Below are 22,564 nucleotides of genomic sequence, written 5' to 3'. Positions count from 1 at the left end.
ATTTGTATACCTCCGCCTCTTGCAATTATTGGTAATTCACAGCAATTTTAAAAGGCAATTTAAAAGACCCAGCAGTGTTAAAAGACTTAGAGTGAATAAAACATGTTGCTATAAATTAATGTTAAAAATTAAAATCATAGTACACAGCCCTGTTGATGTCACAATGCACTCCAAAGCCCTCTGGAATAATTCAATTGTAACCAGTCTCTAGAAGGCTGTAATTGATAGAGCCAATCTCACCTTTCCCGGGATCCAACGGGAAAGAACTGGACTCAATTCTCGACGACAGCGGGCTTTGAATTTGGCCTCTGTCACTAGCTGGCATCGGGCACCAAATAGTCTCGAAAGCTGCTGAGCCATACTCAAGTTCAGGTGAAACAGACCGTCCTGAAGGAGTGAAATTATAGGATATTATTAGTTATATTATACTACTATTTCTGACGGTCCTAGAATAACTGGATAGCCACAGTACCTTCACCAGCTCACATTAAAGGTTGGGAGGCAGTTGGGTACAGTGAGTATGCCTTCAATTTTTACTTTGGGGCTCTCCTCAAGAATCGATCTCCCTTTCAATAAGCAGAGTCAATCAGAAAAAAAAAATATTTGTTAAACATTAGATCAAATGCCAAATTTTTAGCTTATACCTTGACTTTGCTCAGCTGTAAAGTATATTGTACTGTAATTCATTGTATGATGCCATTTGTATACCTCCGCCTCTTGCAATTATTGGTAATTCACAGCAATTTTAAAAGGCAATTTAAAAGACCCAGCAGTGTTAAAAGACTTAGAGTGAATAAAACATGTTGCTATAAATTAATGTTAAAAATTAAAATCATAGTACACAGCCCTGTTGATGTCACAATGCACTCCAAAGCCCTCTGGAATAACTCAGTTTTAACCAGTCTCCAGAAGGCTGTTATTGATAGAGCCAATCTCACCTTTTCTGGGATCCAATGGGACAGAACCAGACTCAATTCTCAACAACAGCGGGCTTTGAATTTGGCCCCCATCACTAACTGGTATTGGGACCCTAATACCAAAACTTTCTCGTCTGTGTGGAACACACAGTCCTGAAGGTATCAGAGGATAGGATATTATTAATTATATTATGCTACTATTTCCGACGGTCCTAGAATAACAGGATAGCCCCAATGCCTTCACCAGCTCACATTAAGGTTGGGAGGTGGTTCCGTGCAGAGTTATGCCTTCAATCTTTACCTTGGGGCTCTCCTGACAATTGATCGCCCTCTCAATAAGCAGAGTCAATCAGGAAAAAAAAATCATGGAATAATCAGACTAAGATTCAGAAAATGACCAGCCAAGCAGCAAAAAAGTAATAACTTACATCACCAGATCTAAGTGGGAGGGTGGTGGCAAGAGAGAAGACTCCCAAGGACCTAGCATACCACAAACATGGCTTGATATCGGACTTTCATCTTATCCATAGTTGTATCTGAACTGCTCTAGAATAAATAAATTTCCACTCTGTACCTGTAAACTTGTCATCATCTTGATCTTCCAGTATTATTCTGCTTGGCATCACAATGCCAAGAACATAAAAATGGCATTTTTCATACATTTCTTCCTCTGTTCCAGCAACATATCACCATTAAAATTTTAATTAATGTTTCTTTAATTTAAAGGTCCATGGAGGACATGAACAGGAGTCAATGATGCTCTGGCCCGCGTGGGCATGTGTGGGCATAAAGCTTAGGCAGCAGTCTTGGTACAGACTGAGGTTACATGGGCCACACCTCATCTAGAGTAAGAGAATCTGGTGTATCTACATTTAATTTATTTTCTTCTCGGTCTTATTCTTCTTGTCCGTTTTCTACCTTAGACTGTGTTTCAATTTTAACAAATTTGGTAGGTAAGCAGAAAAGTTGACCACAGAGACTTTTTTAAAAAATAATTCTGAATAATTTTCGGTTGATTTGTAAACACTCAGGCATAAATAACAATGTTATTCCACAATTATAATCTGGTGAAATAAAGTCATTCATGTTTTAAAAAGAAATAATTGCAGTAATAATTGTTGGTCATCTCTATTAATTATTTAATTCAATTCATCTGGGGATGAGAATAGGTTTTACGGAAAGTGAACTGTGACATTTAAAAAACACCCTTCTTGTGAGAGAGATTACTGCAAACTCACTCCTGGGCATGTCGGTGTATCATCTGGGGACTCCAAAGATGTTTTAAGGTGCAGATACCCAATATTCAAAGTGGGATGCAACAAATGCAAAATATTTAATGGTTATATACATTACATTTTCATATACCAAGAAAATTATTTTTGTTATATTGAATTTACCATTTATTTTGAAAGCCATATTGTAATGTTTATATGATGTGGATTAGCTTTATGTCAAATCTTAAATCCAACAGCATATAAAGTTTAGGTTTATATTTATTTTACTGGTCTTTTTTAAAATTTTGGTTCAGACAAGGAACTGGAAATAAGAAACCAACTCTAGTCTATGGATTTTCATGTAGCTTTCATGTATTCTTTTTATTGATTGATTGATTGATTGATTGATTTGATTTGATTTCTATAGCCGCCCATCTCAGCGAGTGACTCTGGGCAGCTTACAACAATAAAACCATAAAACAATTAAAACAATTACAATTAAAACACTTAAAATATAAAATAAATACAAAATAAATATACATGGCTGCCAAGTGAGCAATGCATGGATATTAATACAGCCAAGAGACGGGACCATCCACACGCTCGAGGCCCCAGGCCCGGGCACAAAGCCAGGTGTTCACGGCCTTACGAAAGGCCAGCAGGGTTAGGGACATCCTAGTTTCTGGAGGGAGGATGTTCCAGAGGGCAGGCGCTATGGAGGAGAAGGCCCGCCTTCTAGTTCCCGCCAGCTGGGCACCATCATGTATAGTCTCTCCATCCTCAAACAGTCCGTAGGCTCAGACATTATATCCTGGTACTGAACATCATCCAAAGCAATGCCAATCAGACCATCCAGGACTTCGGGTGCCCTGGAGACACGTTGTACCAGTACATCCTTGTGCTTCTCCACAAAATGATAATCTATGACGAGAGAAGCTAGAGCCACTCAATCGTTCATTTAGCTGCACTTGATAGGGGAGGCAGGTTCATCTTTTGCTCCCGCAAGTTTTGCTGTTAAATAGGCTAAGCCTAGCTAGTATTGTCCCACACATTCACCCCCACCGACACAGTAACAAGATATAGTACATGCCTTGACTGCATCCCTTTCTGGGGAGGCGGGGGAGTGCAGCCTCTTCCAGGACACACTGGAATTAAAGTGGTCTTCTTCTGTGCAACATGATCCTCTACAATGAGAAAAGCCCAAATCGTTGATTGCCATCCTGATGGGCCCTCAAGAATTCAAAAAGTTACTTAGCTGTGCTATGTAGGAGGGCCATGTTCAAATCAAACGTGATTTTAAAGGGGTCTCTCTCCAACTTATACCCCTGTGACTGGCACACATTTTTGCTTTTGGATAGACTAAAAAAGCACCAGGCTACTGTGCGTTTTAGTCCTGCGTTAGGCATAAAGCTAGGCCAATCCCCCACCCCCAAGATGGCGACAAAGCCGTAGCCTCCGTAATGGGCTCTTCCATTCATACTTTTTAAATCATACCTATTACCACGGTCAACATGGGAAAACGAAAGAAGCGACAGAGAACGCCGTCTGGAACACAACTATCAGCCAAGCCATTAAAACAGCAGAAGGTTGATAGATTTATTACAAGCAAGCAAGTCTCCCTTGTAAGTACCATTCCCCTGCTTTATCTAACAGACAGACAGGACCTGCTTGAGTGGGATTTGCAGGCTGAGATTAAAAGCCAGCAACTTTTAGACCTTTCCTCGTCACTGATAGAGAATGCTTCCTCTTCACAGGCAGTTGCTGTTAGCTCAGCCGCTGAACGATTTATACAGGAGGGAGACATGGATTCTAACTCTAAATCCCCGAAAGAACAAAATGCACTGGGCTTTATAACTAGGCATAGCCTACTGACTGCACAGACCGTTCTCTCGATTTTTGACTTGCTGACTACGATTAAGGATGAAGTTGACTCCCTAAAAGAATCCTTCACAAAATTTACTGAGGGCCAGCCTAATCATATTATTTACCCCACCAAATTAAATGACTGTGCTTTACATGCAGCCAACAGAGGAAAGGAAGAATTTATCTCCAAATCCATACCCTTGAGAGGGAGTGCCAGCAGGGGGAAGGAAAAGATAAGCAGCTCCACAGAGAAAGGAGTGAAGGATGAAAAGTATCCATTAAGAAAATGTCTTCTACAAACTAATAAGATAACTTTGCAAATCTTAAACAACAGAACAAACAGAGGCAGATGGGGATCAAAAAAAGCCACTATTCAGTCCTTAAGTCAGCTTTTACACTGTGAAAGGACATCTATGGACTTACAAAAGGTAGAATGGCTTCCATCCAGAGGCAATTATAGTTGAGTCCTGCTGACATTTGGACAGTCTGTGGTACCCAGCATGCTCTTCAAAATGAAACCTTTTTTGAGCACATTTGCAATCTTTACAGTCCGTGTTTTTCACTTTGAAGAAGTTAGATCACTTGTGGCTCAGCGCAGCCAAGAGGGTACTGGCGCTTTAAAATACAATAGTAAAACCCCCCCAGACGATTTCAAGGACTTTTCAGCAGCAGAGCCTCTGCCAAAGAAACGTTCAAGCACACAACTAGCCCACCCTACAACTACACAGCTGGCAAACGATTCTCTTGAAGAAAGCCTGATCAACTCCTTCGGTGCTCCGTTAGACTCAAGGCAGGCCGATATCCTTCAGAGATCAGATGTTCTGAGAGAAGCCTTAATGACAACTTGTCAAGCAGCCAAGCCGTTAATAAATTTTGCCCTACGAAATATTCAGGACGATAATCCCAATTTGAAGCAACAATGTGAAGGTAATCCTGAAAAAGAGCAATTTCTTGGCTCTCCCACAGCTGCTATAAAAAAATCAAGAGCTATAAAAATTCTGAGGCAGCGTCTGATTTGGTGGATCTCTCTGCTTCCAATTCATGTCCTAATAGCCCTCTGAATTTACGAGAAGCTTCAAAATCAAAAATTCTTGGAGTTGCACAGGTTCATGCGGACTGGGCCTCCTCATCTCCACCTCTCCAAGAGTAGTCCCTAAATCTATACCCTCATTGAGGCAAACGGCCTTGGCTTTTTTGCTTGACCGGTGTTCTGCCACTCTGCTAATTATCGATGTCCCAAGCTGTTATAGTGACTCCCATCCACCTGTCCACACCCTTTGTAATATGCAGGCTGTATCATTTCACATATTGTTCATTTGGTACCCTGATGCCATTCTGTGCCTGGAAGTAGATGATAATAGATGTGGATTTTGAGTTGGGGCTGACAAAGGCAGTAAGAGCTTTAGTACCCTTGGATCCAGGATGCCCACAGGGGTTGGTGAAGTCACTGTGCTTTCTTTGTGGAGTATCGTTCTGTCACCCAGGTGTGCAGAGAAACAATCGTGTTTCGCCCACAGAGAATACATTTTATAGAACTCATTGGGGTTGCATACAATTCACCTAAACCAATATTGTCTGAGTTTAATATTCATCTTATCATATATCTCTATTACATTTTATTGTATACTATTTTACCTTATCTTTTATTCTAATTTTACCCTATCTTACTATATTTTATCTATTTTATCTCATTCTAGCCTATTTTATCCCATTATATTGTATCTTACCTTATTTTGTCTTATTGTATTTTACTGCAGTTGATGTTTTGATATGGTCAAATAGACTAATCTATAAAGTATAATCTATCCAGCATAAAGCTAGTGGGTGACTTTTGGCCAGTCACTCTATCTCAGCCCCAGAAAGAAAGCAATGGCAAGTCACTTCTGAAAATGTAGTCAAGAAGACTGCAGGGTCTTGTCCAGGCAATTGCCAAGAGTCAAGACCGACTTGAAGGCACAGCATTTATTTATTTAAGCTCAGCTTATCAACACAGTGTGGTCTAGTCTTCTATTCTTGCACGGCCAGCAGGACACCACTTTCCTCTTGAGGTATTTGAACATTTAGTGTCATGATCGCCATTGCGATGTTTGCGACATCGTAACGGCTCGCATGACAAAGCATAGATGTGTGTCAATGACTGGAGAGGTGCGGGCGATAAACCGGACAAAGAAGGTAATGGGTTTGGGAGATCTACAAGGTCTCATCGCCCGGTAATTGACCATTGGCACCATTGTCAAGGAAATGATCAGGGCGAGGTTCGGAAGGGCGCGTCTGGGCTTTCGAGGAATATCGAGGTCTAATCACCTGGTAATGGACCATTACCTCGCAGGAAGATAGACAGGGCAATGCCCGGGGCAAATGGGGCTGGACGACCTCTCACCTATCAAGTCTTGATGATCTGTCACTCCGTGGAATTCGTGGGGCACACCTGGGGAGTGTGGGGGTGGAGCGCTGTTTGGCGCGAGGCTATTTAATTCAACTTTTGGCACGCTTCCCTCACTCTCCGCTTTTTACTGGTGTGCATTCTATTCTAAATAAAAGCCAGAGCTTAAACTTGATTTAGAGTCTGAGTCTTTTATTTGGTCTTAGGCATTCCTTACATAAAGCTGAGAGTCTTTTAAGAACGAACCTCGCTAGTCTCTACCAGGAAATTTTTCTTGCGAGAGAAGCAGCTAGCGGTGACTGAACCGGGGACGATCAGCGCTTCAGTCAGCGCTTCAGAGCGGAGACGCGAAGGACTCAACGCGAGTGGGGGAGGTGACCAGACAGCTTCTGGAATCGGCGCTCCCGAGATGGGACACGAGCCCCCTCCCTACCCACACTGCACCCCAGTTTGGAGCCTGGAGCCCCAGCCCGGAGTGGAGGGCCCCAATGGAAGAGCGAGTCGTGAGTCAACAACACTTCGGGTGGGACGGCGTAGTGGACCCCCAGCCAGGGACATCCCACACCACTTGGAGACTCCAATACCCCCAGACGCCCGAGAGGGAATTCGCAGGACTGCCGATCGGGGAACAACCGGCAGCACCGAGGATAGACGATCCCATCACAACGGACAGGATCAGGGCTCTGGAGTCCAAGGTGCAGTCATTAGAGCACATGCTGCAATCCATGTCAACTGTGGTGAGTGAGCTCACAAAGAGTGCTGCTGCGCAGGGCGCAGGGAGGGGTCTCGGCATCCCACCCACCCTATCGCCGGCCCCGAAAGGAAGGGGCCAGGCGCGGGACTTTTTCCCAGGGCCCTGTGGCTTTACTCCGGTGGGGGTCACCCCTACTCACTCACAGGTTGGGGTTTCTCCAGTTGGTGGGATCGCTAAAGACTTTTCAGTAAAATTAGATGGCGACCCCACGAACCTGTCATTTTTTTTAACTAACACAACAAACTACATCCAGCTATACGGACATTGTTTTGCATCGGAAGGGGCTAAAATCTAGGCTATTGCCATAAAACTTAAGGGCAGAGCCGCAGACTGGTACATACAAATGTCAGAGTCCGGAGCCCCACCCCTGGCTACCTTCCACATCTTCCTCTGCTTTGAAGCGGTACTTTGAAGACCCCCTGGCGAAGGAAAGGGCTAAAGGCGCTCTGAAAGAACTTAATCAGGGGCAGAAATCGGTCGCAGATTATGCCCTAGAATTTAAGGTCTTGGCAGGGAAGGTCCCTGAATGGTCGGAGGCCACCTTGACCGACACGTTTAAGGATGGCCTCAATCAAGAGCTGTTACAATGGGCGCTGTACAGAGACGATCCGGACTCACTGCATGACTGGATCTGTCTTGCCGGGAAGGCTGAACACGCTCAGCGCACCTTCATGCTGGCGGCTAAGAGAGACAGGCTTCCTCCGAGCGGGAAAGGACCAGTGCCACAGTCGGGCCCGACATGGGACGCTGAAAGACAACGTCGCTTTGCCTGTGGGCAATGCATCAAGTGCGGTAAGGCAGGTCACCATGCGGCAGAATGCCACAAGGCTAGGACGGCGGATCGCCCACCTAGACCAACGCAGAAGGCTCTGCAGAAACCACCCAACCCTCCCCGACGGCTGACAGGAGCACTAGCGACCCCGTATGAAGAAGAGGACATCTACCTCGTGGGGGACGGGTTGGCCGCCCTGGAGCAGCCGGCGGAAAACGCCTTCCACCTGTCCTAAACAGCGCCGCTGGGCAGGTGGTGGAGAATGGGCGCGATACCACCAGGGTGAGTCCGGACTGCCCCATCCTGGCCGTAAAAATTGAACTGAGCTACTGCTCCAAGACCATCGGAGTCGGGGCTTGGGTGGACTCCAGGTGTTCCAGATGCCTGATCCACCCCAACCTAGTCACTGCGCTAAATTTACCCTGTTTCCCTCTCCTGAAGCCGCTGAACTTCCAGCAACTCGATGGTTCCACGGCGGGGGGTGGGCTGGCCACTCAGGGTACAGGGAACGTTACCCTACAAATGGCCACGCCTGGGAAACCATAGAATTCGTGGTCACCCCGGTGGGCAAGCCTATAGTGGTTCTGGGAATCCCCTGGCTAACTCGCCACAATCCCTACATTAACTGGAGGACCCGTACGATAACGTTTGAGGATGGGTTCTACCAGGCACCTGCCAAGGGGAAATACCTCACTTTGACTGTAGGGAGGGCTGAGATTGTCGACCCTCAAGTTCATGCTTCCCCCATGGAGGGGTTGCCGGAACAATACACGGACTTCGCGGATGTCTTCGGGGAGGAGGAGACGGACCAGTTACCCCCCCCATCGCAAGACGGACTGTGCCATTGAACTGCTCCCTCATGTTCCATTGCCTAAGCCAAAAATCTACCCAATGACACAAAAGGAATTGGCGGCGTTGCGGGACTTCCTCGATAAAAACCTCACTCGGGGCTTCATCGAACCGGCAAACCTACCGGTTGGAGCGCCCGTTCTGTTCCTCAAGAAGGATGGTACCCTAAGACTGTGTACAGACTATTGCGGGTTAAATTCAGCCTCCTTGTCAAACAAGTACCCCCTCCCCCTCGTGAAAGACATGTTGGTACACTTGTCGACTGGAAAGGTTTTTTCCAAACTTGACCTCCGCGAGGCGTATTACCGCATTTGCATCAGGGAGGGGGACGAATGGAAAACAGCTTTTAACTGTTCCTTGGGCTCCTTCCAGTATAAGGTACTGCCTTTTGGTCTTGCAGGGGCCCTGGGGGTTTTCATGCAACTAATTAATGAGGTTCTGCATGACCATTTGTTTAAAGGAGTACTGGTTTATCTGGACGATGTCCTGATATACTCCAAAACTGAGAGAGAACACGAAAGATTGGTAAGACAGGTTCTCACCAAGCTCCGGCACGCTAAACTGTATGCTAAGCTTTCCAAGTGCGAATTCCACAAGTCGCGCCTGGATTACTTAGGCTACAGGATTTCAGATAAGGGCATCAAAATGGATCCTGCAAAGGTTCAGGCTGTTTTGAGCTGGGAGCACCCACGCACCCGGCACCAGCTCCAAAGTTTCCTGGGATTCGCAAATTTCTACAAATCCTTCACAAAAGGGTTCGCGGAGATTGCCCTGCCCTTGACTGATTTGTTGCAGACCAAAGGCGTCGGGGAGACGCACAAGGTAAAAAACCCAGGGGCTGTGCTCAATTGGACTCCCACCTGTCAGGCTGCTTTCGACCAGTTGAAAGCTCTCTTTACAGCGGAGCCAATTTTATCCCATCCCGACCCCGAACGGCCTTTTGTTGTTCAGGCTGATGCCTCTGATTTTTCAACTGGGGCTATCCTATTACAAAAGAATTCTGCTGGACTCTTGAAACCCTGTGCCTATCTCTCCCGGAAATTTTCCGAGATGGAAAGGCGCTGGCATGTCTGGGAAAAAGAGGCATTTGCAGTAAAAGCAGCACTGGAGGCTTGGTGTCACCTTTTAGAAGGGGCGACTTGCCCTTTTGTGGTCTGGACAGACCACCGCAACCTCGAGGCGCTCCACATGCCCAGGCACCTCAGCCCTAAGCAGATTCGCTGGGCTCAATTTTTCAGCCATTTTAACTTTCAGCTGAAGTTTATTCCGAGGAAGAATAATTTTTTGGCAGATGCACTTTCCCGACTGCCCCAGGACGTGGAGCCTGTCTCCGACGTCATGGGGACTGTACTCTCTGAGTCTCAATTGGGTTTGGCCGCTGTCACCTGAAGCCGAGCTCGGGAACAGCCCCCCCCCCCCCCGCAAACGACTCCGGCGCAGCCTGCTCCAGGCCGCAGGCAACCACAGATACCGGGTGGGTTGCGCGCAGATTTTGCCCTCACATTAAAATCTGATCCCTGGCTCCTTGCTAACCCTGACAAGGTTTCAATGGAACAAGACCTCGCCTGGGTGGAGGGTCGTTTATACGTCCCTGACTCGCAACAATCAACTATCCTCAGCCGGTCTCATGACAGCAAACAGGCTGGTCATTTTGGGTTTCTCAAATCCCTCCACTTAACCCAACGCCAATTTTGGTGGTCCTCACTGAGGAAGGATGTCAAAACGTATGTGGCATCCTGCCCTTTTTGCGCAATGTCTAAGCGACCGTCCGTAGCAGGATGCCCTCAATGAGGCTCAGACCTCATATAAACTTCAGGCTGACAAGCACAGGCACCAACAGCCGCCTTTTCGAGTAGGGGACCTGGTTTATCTCTCCACTAAATTTATCATGTCACCTCAGCCTTCCAAGAAACTGGCCCCTAAATTTATTGGCCCCTTTCAGGTTACACAAATTGTGAACCCGGTCACGGTGCGTTTGGATCTACCTCATAATTTGAAGTGGCTGCACCCTGTGTTCCACTGCAGCTTATTCAAGCCGGCCAGTGACCCCTCCCGGTGGCATCCACGCACTCCCCCGCCTCCACCCGTCATGATCGACGGACAGCAGCACTTCGAAGTCAAGGAGGTCCTCGACTCCCGCAAGCTTCGTGGCTCTCTCCAATACTTAGTGCACTGGAAACACTTCCCCACCCTGAGTGGGTCGCTGCCCATGACATTCAGGCGCCCGAGCTAGTCCGCAACTTCCATGTTGCATATCCCTCCAAGCCCTCGGCTTGATTTTCTTCAGGGGGGGGGGTCATGATCGCCGTTGCGATGTTTGCGACATCGTAACGGCTCGCATGACAAAGCGCGGATGCGTGTCAATGACTGGAGAGGTGCGGGCGATAAACCAGACAAAGAAGATAATGGGGTTGGGAGATCTATTGAACAACAAGGTCCCATTGCCCGGTAATTGACCATTGACACCATTGTCAAGGAAATGATCAGGGCGAGGTTCGGAAGGGCGTGTCCAGGCTTTTGAGGAATATCGAGGTCTAATCGCCCGGTAATGGACCATTACCTCGCAGGAAGATAAACAGGGCGATGCCCGGGGCGAATGGGGCTGGATGACCTCTCACCTATCAAGTCTTGATGACCTGTCACTCCGTGGAACTCGTGGGGCACACCTGGGGAGTGTGGGGGTGGAGCGCTGTTTGGCGCGAGGCTATTTAATTCAACTTTTGGCGCGCTTCCCTCACTCTCAGCTTTTTACTGGTGTGCATTCTATTCTAAATAAAAGCCAGAGCTTAAACTTGATTTAGAGTCTGAGTCTTTTATTTAGTCTTAGGCATTCCTTACATTTAGCTTCTTCTGAATCCCACCTTTCCCATGAAAGAACTAAGGATATTAGTGGACCTCTTTGAGCACCAAGACAACTTCTTACGTGGGCCCCCAATGTTGAGACAATTCAAGCACCACACTTCCCAGGCCACCAGAACTGAGGGAGGGTGGGAGAAAGCAAAGAAGAAGTACACTGAGCTGCTTCTTCCTCACCGTGGCTCCCACAGGGAGCCAGGGTCATCTGTGGCGGTGAGGGGGGTACTGAAGATGGCAACTGCAACCACATGATCAAAGCCCCCCTTTTCTTTACACGTGGGTGCACCTCCAAAGAAGAGGGAAAGCATGGCAGCCCCAAAGAGGCTGAAATAGGGAACTTCCTTCCCATCCAGTCTTTTTTTCATATCTCTCTATTTGTGACCTCCCCAGCCCTCTGATCCCTTCTACTCCTTCTCCCCAACAGTGCATGATTCTAAAATTACCTACCCTGCTTTTCCAAATCTTCTTCCAACCCTTCCAGGTCCAAGTGATGTAACTTTTCTTCCAGTCTAGAAATACTAGGTCTCCAGATTCTTGGGCTAGGTGACTCATCTCTCCGATATACTTCAACTTCAAAGCACCGTCGTCCAAAAATCAATCCTCTGTGAGAGAAAAAATTGGGTGGGCAGAAAATAAGTAGAAAGTTTATTAGCTGAAATCTTGTGGCCCAGCGGCCCAGGGACCCCTGTACCAAATGGTCCCCCCACTTGTTTTTCAGAGCATCCAGGAGCTCTGGTTCATGGCACAGCTTCCTTCAACCCCCAACACCCCATTTGTCATGCATGAGAAATGAGAGGTTTGAGCTCCCACGTTCCCCAAGCTGGGCACTGCCATACTTCGAAGAACACCAGGAATAGATACTGACTGTGGAGACTCCAGGGTGATGATGGTTGAAATGGGACGCCGGTTCGCGCCAACAAAACAGCTTGTAGAACACATGTACTTGTACCAAACAACGCTGCTTTTACGGGACTCCTGCAGAGGAACGAGAAAATTACACATCAGCCTCCCCCCACTAAAGAGGGAAGCTTCAGATAGGCTTAGGTGGCCGTAGCAAAAAGTTAGGTGTGGACAGCAAAACATAGACCTTAACTGCAACCTGTGAGAGAATATAACCAATTTGAAGATTAATATGTCTTAGCATGGAGCTCCTGAGCACAGTCAGAGTATAAACTGTAGTAGCAAATATTCAGCTAGTGAGTAGGCTTCAAGAGGACGCAGTTTCTTTGTTGTCTTAGGCTGGTGTTTCTTAAACATTTTGCTCTCACAACCTCTTCCCACTTTTCAAAAATGAAGGAGGACCCCAAAGGAGCTTTTGTTTGTATAAGTTATATTTATTGATATTTACCATATTAAAAATTAAAATTGACCATTTGTAGAACATTTATTTATTAAATCATGCAGAAATAACAATATTAAACCCATTAGAAATTAACAGAAATAAAACATTTTTCATGAAAAAGCCTATTTTTTTTAACAAATGAAGAATGAAGGACCCTGAAGTACACATGCGTAGGGCATTAAACACACATTGTAACATCTTGCTGTATGCTGACGATATAATATTATTATCATATTCACAAGCAGGGTTGCATAAGCTGTTAAGAAGACTTGGCTGCTATTGACATAATAACTCTCTGATTATTAATACATCAAAGTCAAAAATTATGGTCTTTGGAAAATGACATCATAGCCATAGATGGCCATTAGATGGTGAGCCAATAGAGCAAGTTAATACCTTTCCTTTGTTGGAAGTCCTGGCAAATCCAGCATGCCTCATTAGCATGTGAATTAGCATGTAAATTGAGTTGTCCCACAATGCAACTCTGAGGAAGTTGTTTGTTACCACTCCCACTTCCTCTTTCTCTCCTTTCCCCTTCTTCCACCAATCAAGAGGGCAGCATGGATGCTGCTCTCTTCATCTGGGCCAGGTACTCAGGCCTTGATGAAGGATTCTGCCCCTTTCTTCCACACAGCTCTTGGCAGCTGTAGGGCTGAGAATTTAGGGCAAACTATTTAGAAAGAAAAGAAGAACAAAGGAACTTCATCTTTTCCACCAAGATGGGTATAACAGAAGCAAGCAAGAATAAAGTCAGTAAGAATTCTTTTACTTATCTTAACCTAATCTGTCCAAGCGTGTGATTCTTTATGCTTGGGAGGGCTGAATGTATAAGATCAATAACCTGTGTTTCTCTGGCATGCTCACTGAAGCTATTTCAAGATAATGTTCTTTTTCTGTGCCAGCTTCTCAGCTGTGTTACAAGCTCTGCTCCATTTCAGTGCTTCTAGCAGGCCACTAAATTGGCTTCATCCTTACCTAGGGGTAGTTTTCTCTGAGACTGGATCCTGGCTTCCTCATCATCAAAGGAGCTCACTTAGAGCAGGAGCACAAGTGAATTGACTGCTCAAATTAAAAAACCACAGCTATCCAGGTTCCTTAGCCCCAATTATCAGAGTATACAAGGGTCGGAGAAGTATATTGGGTATGGATCAAAGGACTTCAGCTCCTGCAGTTCGAGCTGAATTGGGAATGTATACAATTTGTCCTTCGTCTACAATCAGGGCATACAACTATTGGTGCAAATGTAGTGCCATGGAAACTGACAGGCTTCCCAAACTGTGTCTTTTATAACAGACAAAATCTCAGTCACAGAATTCTTGGATTGTACAACTAACAAATTATATTAGGAACTGTGATGTCCCTGCCCCTTCAACAACTGGAGAACAAGCTTAAAAGATTGCTGCATGAAGAATCTTAGATATAGAACCAGAGAAAGATACAGCCGTCCTTAGCAAGGTCGGCACATTGAAATGGACGAGCTGCTACAAACGTACCTTCCGGACTGCTAAATATCTAAACGCAGAAATGCCTAAGCATCTTAGGGCTGTATTTACTTGAGCAAGATTCGAGCAGCTGGACACAATGGTTAAGTGTGGAAGATTTAACCAAGTCCCCTATAATAAATGTACTTGTATTTGAGGCGCTCCAGAGATAGAAGGCATATTATTTGATTGTATAAGGAAGAGAGAGATCAGTATCTCAGATTGCACATTAGACGAACGGCCTCTTGAGGTCCTTATATTAAAACAACATATTTCATGTGCAGACAGAATCCAAAATTTACATAAAATACAGCCCTTTATCTGAATAAAAAGGGTCAGTTGAGATTTGCATATGTGAGCCTGATTGGGGTAAACGGTAGGGGTGATTCAGAAATATGATTTGTATTTTTATTCTTTTTCTTATCTGATTTGTTTCTTTTGTTCTATTTTTACATACGGTCTTATTGATGCATTATGTTTTATATCCTGCACTTTGATATGGCCTAATGGATAATCAGTAATAAACTATACTATCTGAATCAAATCTCCAAATATTAATTTTGCATAGTTTGGGGAAAAAGAACTGTGAGCTGAAGATTGGAACGATCAGGCACCCAAAAGCATATGGCTTTGTTTAAAGAAGGGAAAGAACCAAGTAAACTTTTTATAAACAATTATAAACGATTCTCGGGGGCCCAAACGGTCTTTCAAAATTTTCCAGTGTGTGCAACCTAATCCCTGGTTGGATTAAAATCTGGGAATGCTGTAAGCAATAAAGTTGTGGAGTCCTTGGTGCTCCCTGAGCTTGGTTGTTTGCGTGCAGACATTTCATTACCCAACTAGGTAATATCATCAGGGTGAGGGAGTGCGGGGTTTACTTCCTGTTTTATGCATAGTAGCTTGCCCTGCCCATTTTGGGGTGTGTGTGGTTTTCTCCTTGGAAGTTCCTTGAGGCTCCTTCCAATGAAAGAGAGGTAGTTCCTCTCTTCTATTGGAAGCAATGAAGTTGTTGCAAAACGTCTGTAATAAGCTGTAGGAGTCTGTCAGGGGGCTATTTTGTTGAGAAAATCAGACTCCCATGAGGCAGTATGAGAACAAAGGAGGAGGTAAACCGTTGCTGTAGGTGGAAAAGAGGCAGGATGAGGTTAGAGTTCATGGCTGGGGCTTTCTCCCCTATGGAGTAAAAGGCAGAAAGGGAATAAATTGAAACAGTTACTTAAGGAAGGAGAGTATAACACTCTATCAGTGCTAAATGTATTTTCTGTATTAACCATTTTGCTTTGGAGTTTGAATACTGATGGTAAATTTGTTGACTGTTGGCAACCAAGAGGTCAGTTTTTGTTATTTTTATTGGATTTCCAAGATGGGGGTGGAGCCGACGGGTAGAAATTAAATTCATTGGAGCTCCCGAAAGCTGGATGGAGGTGTGGTGCCAGGTGCAGGAGCTGGGAAGGACTCAGTGGAACTTTTGCAAAACCCAGTTCCCAAAGCAGAATAGTCCCAGTTTGAATGGATGTACTGCATGTGGACAGGACATTGGATGGATAATTTTCTTGAATTACTTCAGGGGTAAGATAATTTTTCCAGTAAGTTCTCAACAGCAGGGCTCCCGGTTAGTGGTAACAATAAGATTCCAATCTTTTTAAAAAAGCCCAACGGGATGAACTCCCCCATATCTGCTGTAGGAACTTGACAGAAGGCGTGGAAGCCATTGAGGCTTCAAAAGACTGGTGGAGAGGCAATTGACCAATGAAAGCCAGGCATTCACACATACCCTTTTACTACTTTGTAACTAACTAAGTAAAGAAGATTGTGTTTCATCCATGAGAATTTCACCAACCTTTTCTTCCCTCTAAAGCAAAGGCTCTTTCATGAAACCAAATAAGATCAAGAGGGGGGAAAATATAGAAGAAATTCTTGCCCAGCAGCCATCTTAAATAATGAACTTTGGAGAGGAACTTCTCTCAAACTCTTTTCCTCCTTCACCCTACAACTGCGAGTACCTGAAAAGGAACAGTAACACTGCATCGCTTGGTCTCTGAGTCAGAAAAATACTGGGCTCGGTTATTCCATTCCACCTGGATTAGGTGCTCCGGATGGGCCACATCTGTCAGAAGATAAAGTTGGGAGGAAGAGAAGAGAAAGTGATTGGTTTAGAGTGGGGACTTGGAGGACCTCGTTCTGTTCCAAGCTCATCTGGAAACATCTCCCCAGCTATGATTCTGCCCTGGAATTCACAGATTCATAATAAAAATCGGCTTCCAGCCCTGGAAGGATGGGCATTTGTATCATGAGGAATTGCCCCTAAGCCGACAGATAGCTGGGGTTAAATAAAGAAGTTGCTCTGGACTGCCAGCATGCAGATGGATGATACTGTATTTCCCCCTGTCTACATGAAGGTTAAGATTAAGTGATCAAACACTTTGCTTTTATACATGATTACAGCAGCAAGACTTTTATATGCACAGAGATGGAAAGATCCACAAATACCTACAGGGGAGGACTGGATTATAAAACTGATGGAGCTGGACAAATGGCCAAGTTAACAGTGCTGATAAGAGAAAATACTGTTTCTGGATTTCTTTCTACTTGGCAACCACTTTTAGACTACTTGCTTGTGTCAGAAAAAAATGAAGTTTTGATTTTGGGTTTTAATGATTAAATGGTTTCATTTGATAGAAATAATGTTACTAAGGTTCAACTAATGGTAAGAGATTATATTTGTAAATGTATTCATATCTGTACTGGAGAAGGTCGGAAGTCACTTTCTGCTTCTATTTTGCACTTTTATACTTTTTCTTTTTTCTTTAGTTCTGTATTTTAGCTTTTCTATATTCTATATTTTGTATTTTAACTATACCCTGAAAAATTATAAAGCTCTTAAAAAAAAGTTAAGTGATCAAACACCATGATGTTATTCTCAAGAGAAGGTCAATTCTCAGTGCCTGTATTCCAAACATCTTTATGTTTAATTAATATCACTATATCTAGAAAAATGAATGATTTTTAATTAAATATTTTATGTATAGATTCCTCCCCAAGATCCAGATGGCCGCACTTTTTGTCTCAGCTCTTCCAATGGTGGAAGGAGAATAATAATTAACATAAATCTACCATGTAATAAAGAATTGCCTTTGGTCCCTGTTCACACTACCTCATGTCCTCTTCCTCTGCCCCGTAATGGGAAAGGAAAGGCAGATCCCATTCCTTTCCTTTTTACTAGAAAGGGGAGGGGGAGAAATTAATTTAGTTCATATTAAAATACGACTTATCTAGTTTTGCATTTCAGCCAGTTTGGTCTAGTGATTAAGGCACCGGGGTAGAAACCAGGGAGATGGAGAGTCCTAGTCCCACTTTAGGCATGAAAGCCGGCTGGGTGACTTTGGGCCAGTCCCTCTCTCTCAGCCAAACTCACCTCACAGGGTTGTTGTTCTGGGGAAAATAGGAGGAGGAAGGAGTATTAGGTATGTTCCCAGCCTTGAGTTCTTTATAAAAATAATAAAGGCGGGATAAAAAAAAATCTAAAAACAATGCACGCTAAACGTAGCTGTCCTTTGAAATTCTTTATGTTGAACTTTGTGGGATGTGCAAATGTGTGGGAATTTTAAAAACTGAATATATTAGACAAAACTGCAAAAAGAATGTTTTGGGAGAAACATGCAGAAAACCAGCATATGTTTCAGCAAACACTTTGAAAATCCTTCCCAAGTGCAATGAACCCAAAGGGACAAATTTGTAAAAATGAGAAATTGACAGATTCAATGATCACTTTCTAAAGGGGCTGCTGTAGGAGAAAACTTTCTCCCAAGTTTTGGGATCAAAATGGAAGCAGTAGGTTTCCAGGCTCAAACCATCTCAACCTCCAGTTTAAGGAACGAAAAGTTCTGTTCTGGATGTCCTTTTGCAAAACTGTCTAAGCTGCATCCTATTTCCAAGCAGTCCAATGATTAAGCACATTATTTAGCCAAAACTCACCACCTCTGTCTCTTAGCAGTTGCTCATGAAGTGGGCAGCATCTCACTACCTCTGCTGCATCCTTGGGGTGCCTGAACACAGCCATGGCACGGATGATGGAGCCAGAAGGCAGTGGATGGGACACATTCATGAGGGCTGGGAAGGCGATGCATCGGCGACAGTACACTGTGTTGAGTTTTTCTGAGAACTGAGTTGAGGGACAGGAGGTAAGAGAGAAAGAAGAGGAAGGTTAGTCTTATTTGTAAGAGTCCAAGCGGACAGATCTTCCTTGCTTCTGTGACAATCCAGCACCCTTGTCTACTGAGTGTAGAACTAGCAGCCTGTTAGCCCTGTGAGGTAGTCCAGACAATAAGCACAACCGGGAGTACTAGCTCTATCTTTATTGTTCGGTTACATTCAATAGAACCTTGCACGACTGAAAGTGTGTTTCCCCTCCTTTACTTTTACTCTCCAGAAAATGACAGAGGGTGCCTTCTGAAACATTTCCCATGCCATCCCCCCTCCTGTGGGCTGGGACATCTTTTACCATCGGGTTGTCTACGGTAGTCTGCGGCTCTCCTCCTGTCTCCCAAGGTCATTCCCACAGACCATTACACAGCCAGATCCCTACACCTCTATCTCCTCCCCAAAATCTTTACCAACCCCTTTCCTCCACAGTCTTCAGAGAGAGGATGACACAAATCAAACATGCTATGGACTAGTTTCTTGCCAAATGATGCTGGACTGATTTCAGGGGTGCAGGCTCCCACCTCCTAATGGTCACCAGCCAGCAACAAACCATCTGCCAGTCACTGCAGTGCCTAACTGGCAGGTGGTTTTGACCAATGGCTAGACCTGACAGCTGCTCAGCGGGCTTGTGCAGATGCAGAGTTTTGAAAGAATTCAAAGCCTGCTGTCTCCAACATCACCCGCACAAGCCTAGCCTGCTTTCAAAACTTGCCAGCCAGCATCGGACGCCCACTGAACAGTTGATCAATGGGCTTGGGAAGATGCTGGATTGGTCAGGAAGCTTGACTCACATGGGTTCAGCATTCTTTCCAAGTTCTGCACTACTGCCCAAGTCGAGCTGTTTGCCAAAACCAGCCAGCTCCTGGAGCCACAGATCAGCTGCACTTTATTGAAATAGGCTACAATAAGAGAATCTCACAAGTCTGATTGGACTTCACCTCCCCTCCTTCTTATCCTTCAGTGACTCAGGGAAGCACTTGCCTGAGCAGCTTCCAAACATTACCTTGTTTCCCAGGACTTAAATAATGTCTCATCCCCTTTTGCCTAGGTAAGAGTTTTGTATTTCTGTCAAGGTCACTGCCCTTACCCTCTGTTCTCACATATTCCCCCTAAATCCTTACATAAGCAGAGCTTCCCCCTAAATCCTTACCCAAGCATCAGTGTCTCTTAAGAATATGCTGAAACTCAGCTTAAAGTCAAACATGCCCGCATATTCTTCTGTGGAAGGGGAAATGGAAGTGGTGCTGGGATCTGGAATATGGACCGACGCTTCCCCCATGGAAACTTCAAGATCTGAATATGAATCTGATATTTGCTGCAAAACCTATGAAAAATGAAAACAAGAATTTAAGCACAATATTCCACACACCTCTCTTCCCCTTACTTCCACCTAAAATATTACTGGAGAAATGCAATAACATTTAATTCTACTTCGAATATCGCCCTCAGTGAGTTAAGCTTGAGGCTCTGTGTCTGCCTTCTTCAACTTGGAGCACTCCAGCTGTGTCCCTGCTGGCTAGGGATTCTGGGAGCTGCAGCCTCAACCCATCTCAAGGATTCTAGGCTGGGAGAAGCAGGTACAGGCCAGGAGGGCCTCAGCTTGCAAACTGCAGTTGCTCCCCACATACGGATGTGGTTCTTTCATCAGAATTGGTCTGTAAATGACAGCTGGTCCGAGGGACAATGGAAAAAATCTGGGGCTTTATTATGGCAATGAGGGAACAGCATCAAATAAAGCTTGCATTCTTTTTCACTACACAGAGATGAAGTCTTTCACCAAAGACTGTGTATTTTCTTTCACCAAAAAAATATACAACTACGTTTTGCACTAACATGAAGCACTTCCCCAGACACTACACTCAAGAATCGCAAAGAGGACACCAACCTAGGGGAAGTGGTAAAGGCTTGGGAGTAACCCAAGTTTATTTTGGTTCAGCAGGTCCCTCGAACTTTACTTCTGAGCCAGCTTGAGGTCATCCGCTTTAAGGGGCTCATGGAGGCACCAGGAACTGAGACTTGACTTCATAGAAAAACAGCCCACTTGACTGAGTGAAGTAGTTTTGCACCGTGGCATAGCGCAGTGTTTCTCAAAGGGTGGTCCAAGGACTCCTGGGCGTCTCCCAAGACCCTCTCAGGGGTCCACAAAATCAAACTATTTGCCAGCCTATGTCGAAAAATAATATTAAAATCCCATCGAACAATCATGAGAAGCAGTAGTGGTAGCGAATGCCTCAGTTTTAAGTTTTAATACAGTAAATATTGAACATACAATCCCTACCAACAAAAGCTCTTTTGGGATCCTCCATAATTTTTAAAAGTGGGAAGGGAGAGAAAAAAGTTTAAGAAACCCTGGACAGAGAATAGCAATAGTCCAAAGCTGATTTGGGACCATGGGGCTCATGAAGATCGCTCTCTTATTCAGGCTGCTGGAAAAGCCCCGTTTCAGAGTTTCAAAGCAAAAGCAAAAATGAAAGCTGGGGGCCTGATGAGTTATTTCAGCCAAGATCTGGGTGGGGGGGAAGATTGGGGGAAGGCCAGTACAAAGAGCAAGGGGAGATCATTGTTTCCTTAGGCTGGACTGCACAGTGATCTTACCTCCCCAGTTCTAGCTGCCATCTCAGCCTTGTGGCCTGTTCTTCAGACAGTGCAGTAAACCCTCCGAAGCTCAGAAAATCTTGCTTTGGAAGAACCAAGAGCGAGCAAGTAGCTCCACCATCTGTTCAAAAAAAAAAAGGAAAATAAAAACCCCACCCACAGTGCAAGCAGGAAAAAGGAAGCATGATTCATAACAGTGGAATGTAGCCAGAAGGCCAAAGAAAGAAATTAAGCCACCGTGTTTTGTATGCAGGCCTGCAACTAGGGTCTGCGTCCCCCGGGGCAAACATGCATTCCGTGCCCATTTTGGCGCCCCCCCAGCACTCATTTTGGCACCCCCCCAAGTGTGGCGCCCGGGGCACATGTCCTGCTTGCCCCCCAGTGCAGCCCTGTTTGTATGCTGCCTAATTTTTCACAGGCCCGGATTCCGTATGTCAAGTTCTCTCAGCCGGGTCCCTTCAGGATGTGTCTGTCATGGCCCAGGACTCAGACCCTGCCTCTGAAGAAGCTGCTCCAGCTGAACCAGTGGAATGTCAGCCTCAGGAGACACCAAGCCAGGAATCACCTGAGGCTGATCAAACACAGGCACCATCGTGTAAGGTATAGAAAAATATAATTTGTAAATAAGCAAGATCTTTATAAACATATAAACCAATATCATATAGATCTTGGTTGGGGGAGATTTTTAGGTGCAAATACTAATACTAGTTAATAGCAGGGGGGGAAGCAATATATGTAAAAAGTTTAAACTAGTGAGCAACACAATGTTACACATTTAAACTAACAACAAGTCAGGAAGAGATAGTGGGAAACTCATCAAATGATAATAGCTAACCCAAGTGAAGCTTTCGATGTGTGAAGGCCTTGGAATGTCCGGAATGTCTCAAGATAAGAATGTCTATTAACACATGTAAAATAAGGGTGAGGGTCCAGAGAAGATTGTGCGTCTGAGACCCCCAATCAATGGGAGTTCAGGCTAGGGAAAAGGCGATGGGCAAAGGGATGACCTATAGATTGTGAACCCACCTATCCCGGGGCAGGAAAGAGCAACCAAAGAATGTATATAAGGGTCCGAACAAAGGAAAAGGGTGTGGCATCTCTCCTTTCCATCAGACTCTGCGTAGCCTGGTCGAGGTGCCCACCGCGCTTTGCAAACCGCTCAAATAAAGTAGGTGCCTTTTCAGAGATCTCTGGTCCGGGTTTCATTATTTTTATATCCAACAGTATTCACCTTAAAATAGGCACATCGGAATTGCTGAATAAAGCAAAGCAACCCTTCAAAACTTCCCTCCCAGTTCTACCCAGTGCAAAATGAGGCTGCGCTTAATTTATCCC

The 22,564-nt window shown here is 44.9% G+C and overlaps 1 protein-coding gene across 1 annotated transcript; it reads right to left on the bottom strand.

The window, feature by feature from the left end:
• Positions 1–190: 190 nt before the first annotated feature.
• On the bottom strand, positions 191–21,419 carry LOC134496786 (cellular tumor antigen p53-like). The gene is made up of 7 exons (XM_063302498.1): positions 21,230–21,419; positions 19,785–19,958; positions 18,407–18,593; positions 16,435–16,538; positions 12,474–12,583; positions 12,056–12,210; positions 191–387 (listed from the first exon to the last, which is right to left on the bottom strand). Exons 1-7 carry the CDS (start codon positions 21,248–21,250, stop codon positions 191–193), a joined length of 948 nt encoding a protein of 315 aa, XP_063158568.1. The 5' UTR covers positions 21,251–21,419.
• Positions 21,420–22,564: the final 1,145 nt, after the last annotated feature.

Source organism: Candoia aspera, chromosome 4, assembly GCF_035149785.1.
Source record: "Candoia aspera isolate rCanAsp1 chromosome 4, rCanAsp1.hap2, whole genome shotgun sequence".
Lineage (NCBI taxonomy): Eukaryota > Metazoa > Chordata > Lepidosauria > Squamata > Boidae > Candoia > Candoia aspera.
The sequence above is the reverse complement of the archived record's forward strand: the minus strand, read 5'-3'. Positions and strand labels throughout refer to the sequence as shown.

Coding starts and splice junctions, on each gene's coding strand:
- LOC134496786 (XM_063302498.1), bottom strand. CDS start 21,250: ATGGCAGCTAGAACTGGGGAG. Junction 12,211..12,473: donor ATCACCCTGGAGTCTCCACA/GTCAGTATCTAT, acceptor TTTCTCTCACAG/AGGATTGATTTTTGGACGAC. Junction 388..12,055: donor AGAAGATTTGGAAAAGCAGG/GTAGGTAATTTT, acceptor TCACTCCTTCAG/GACGGTCTGTTTCACCTGAA.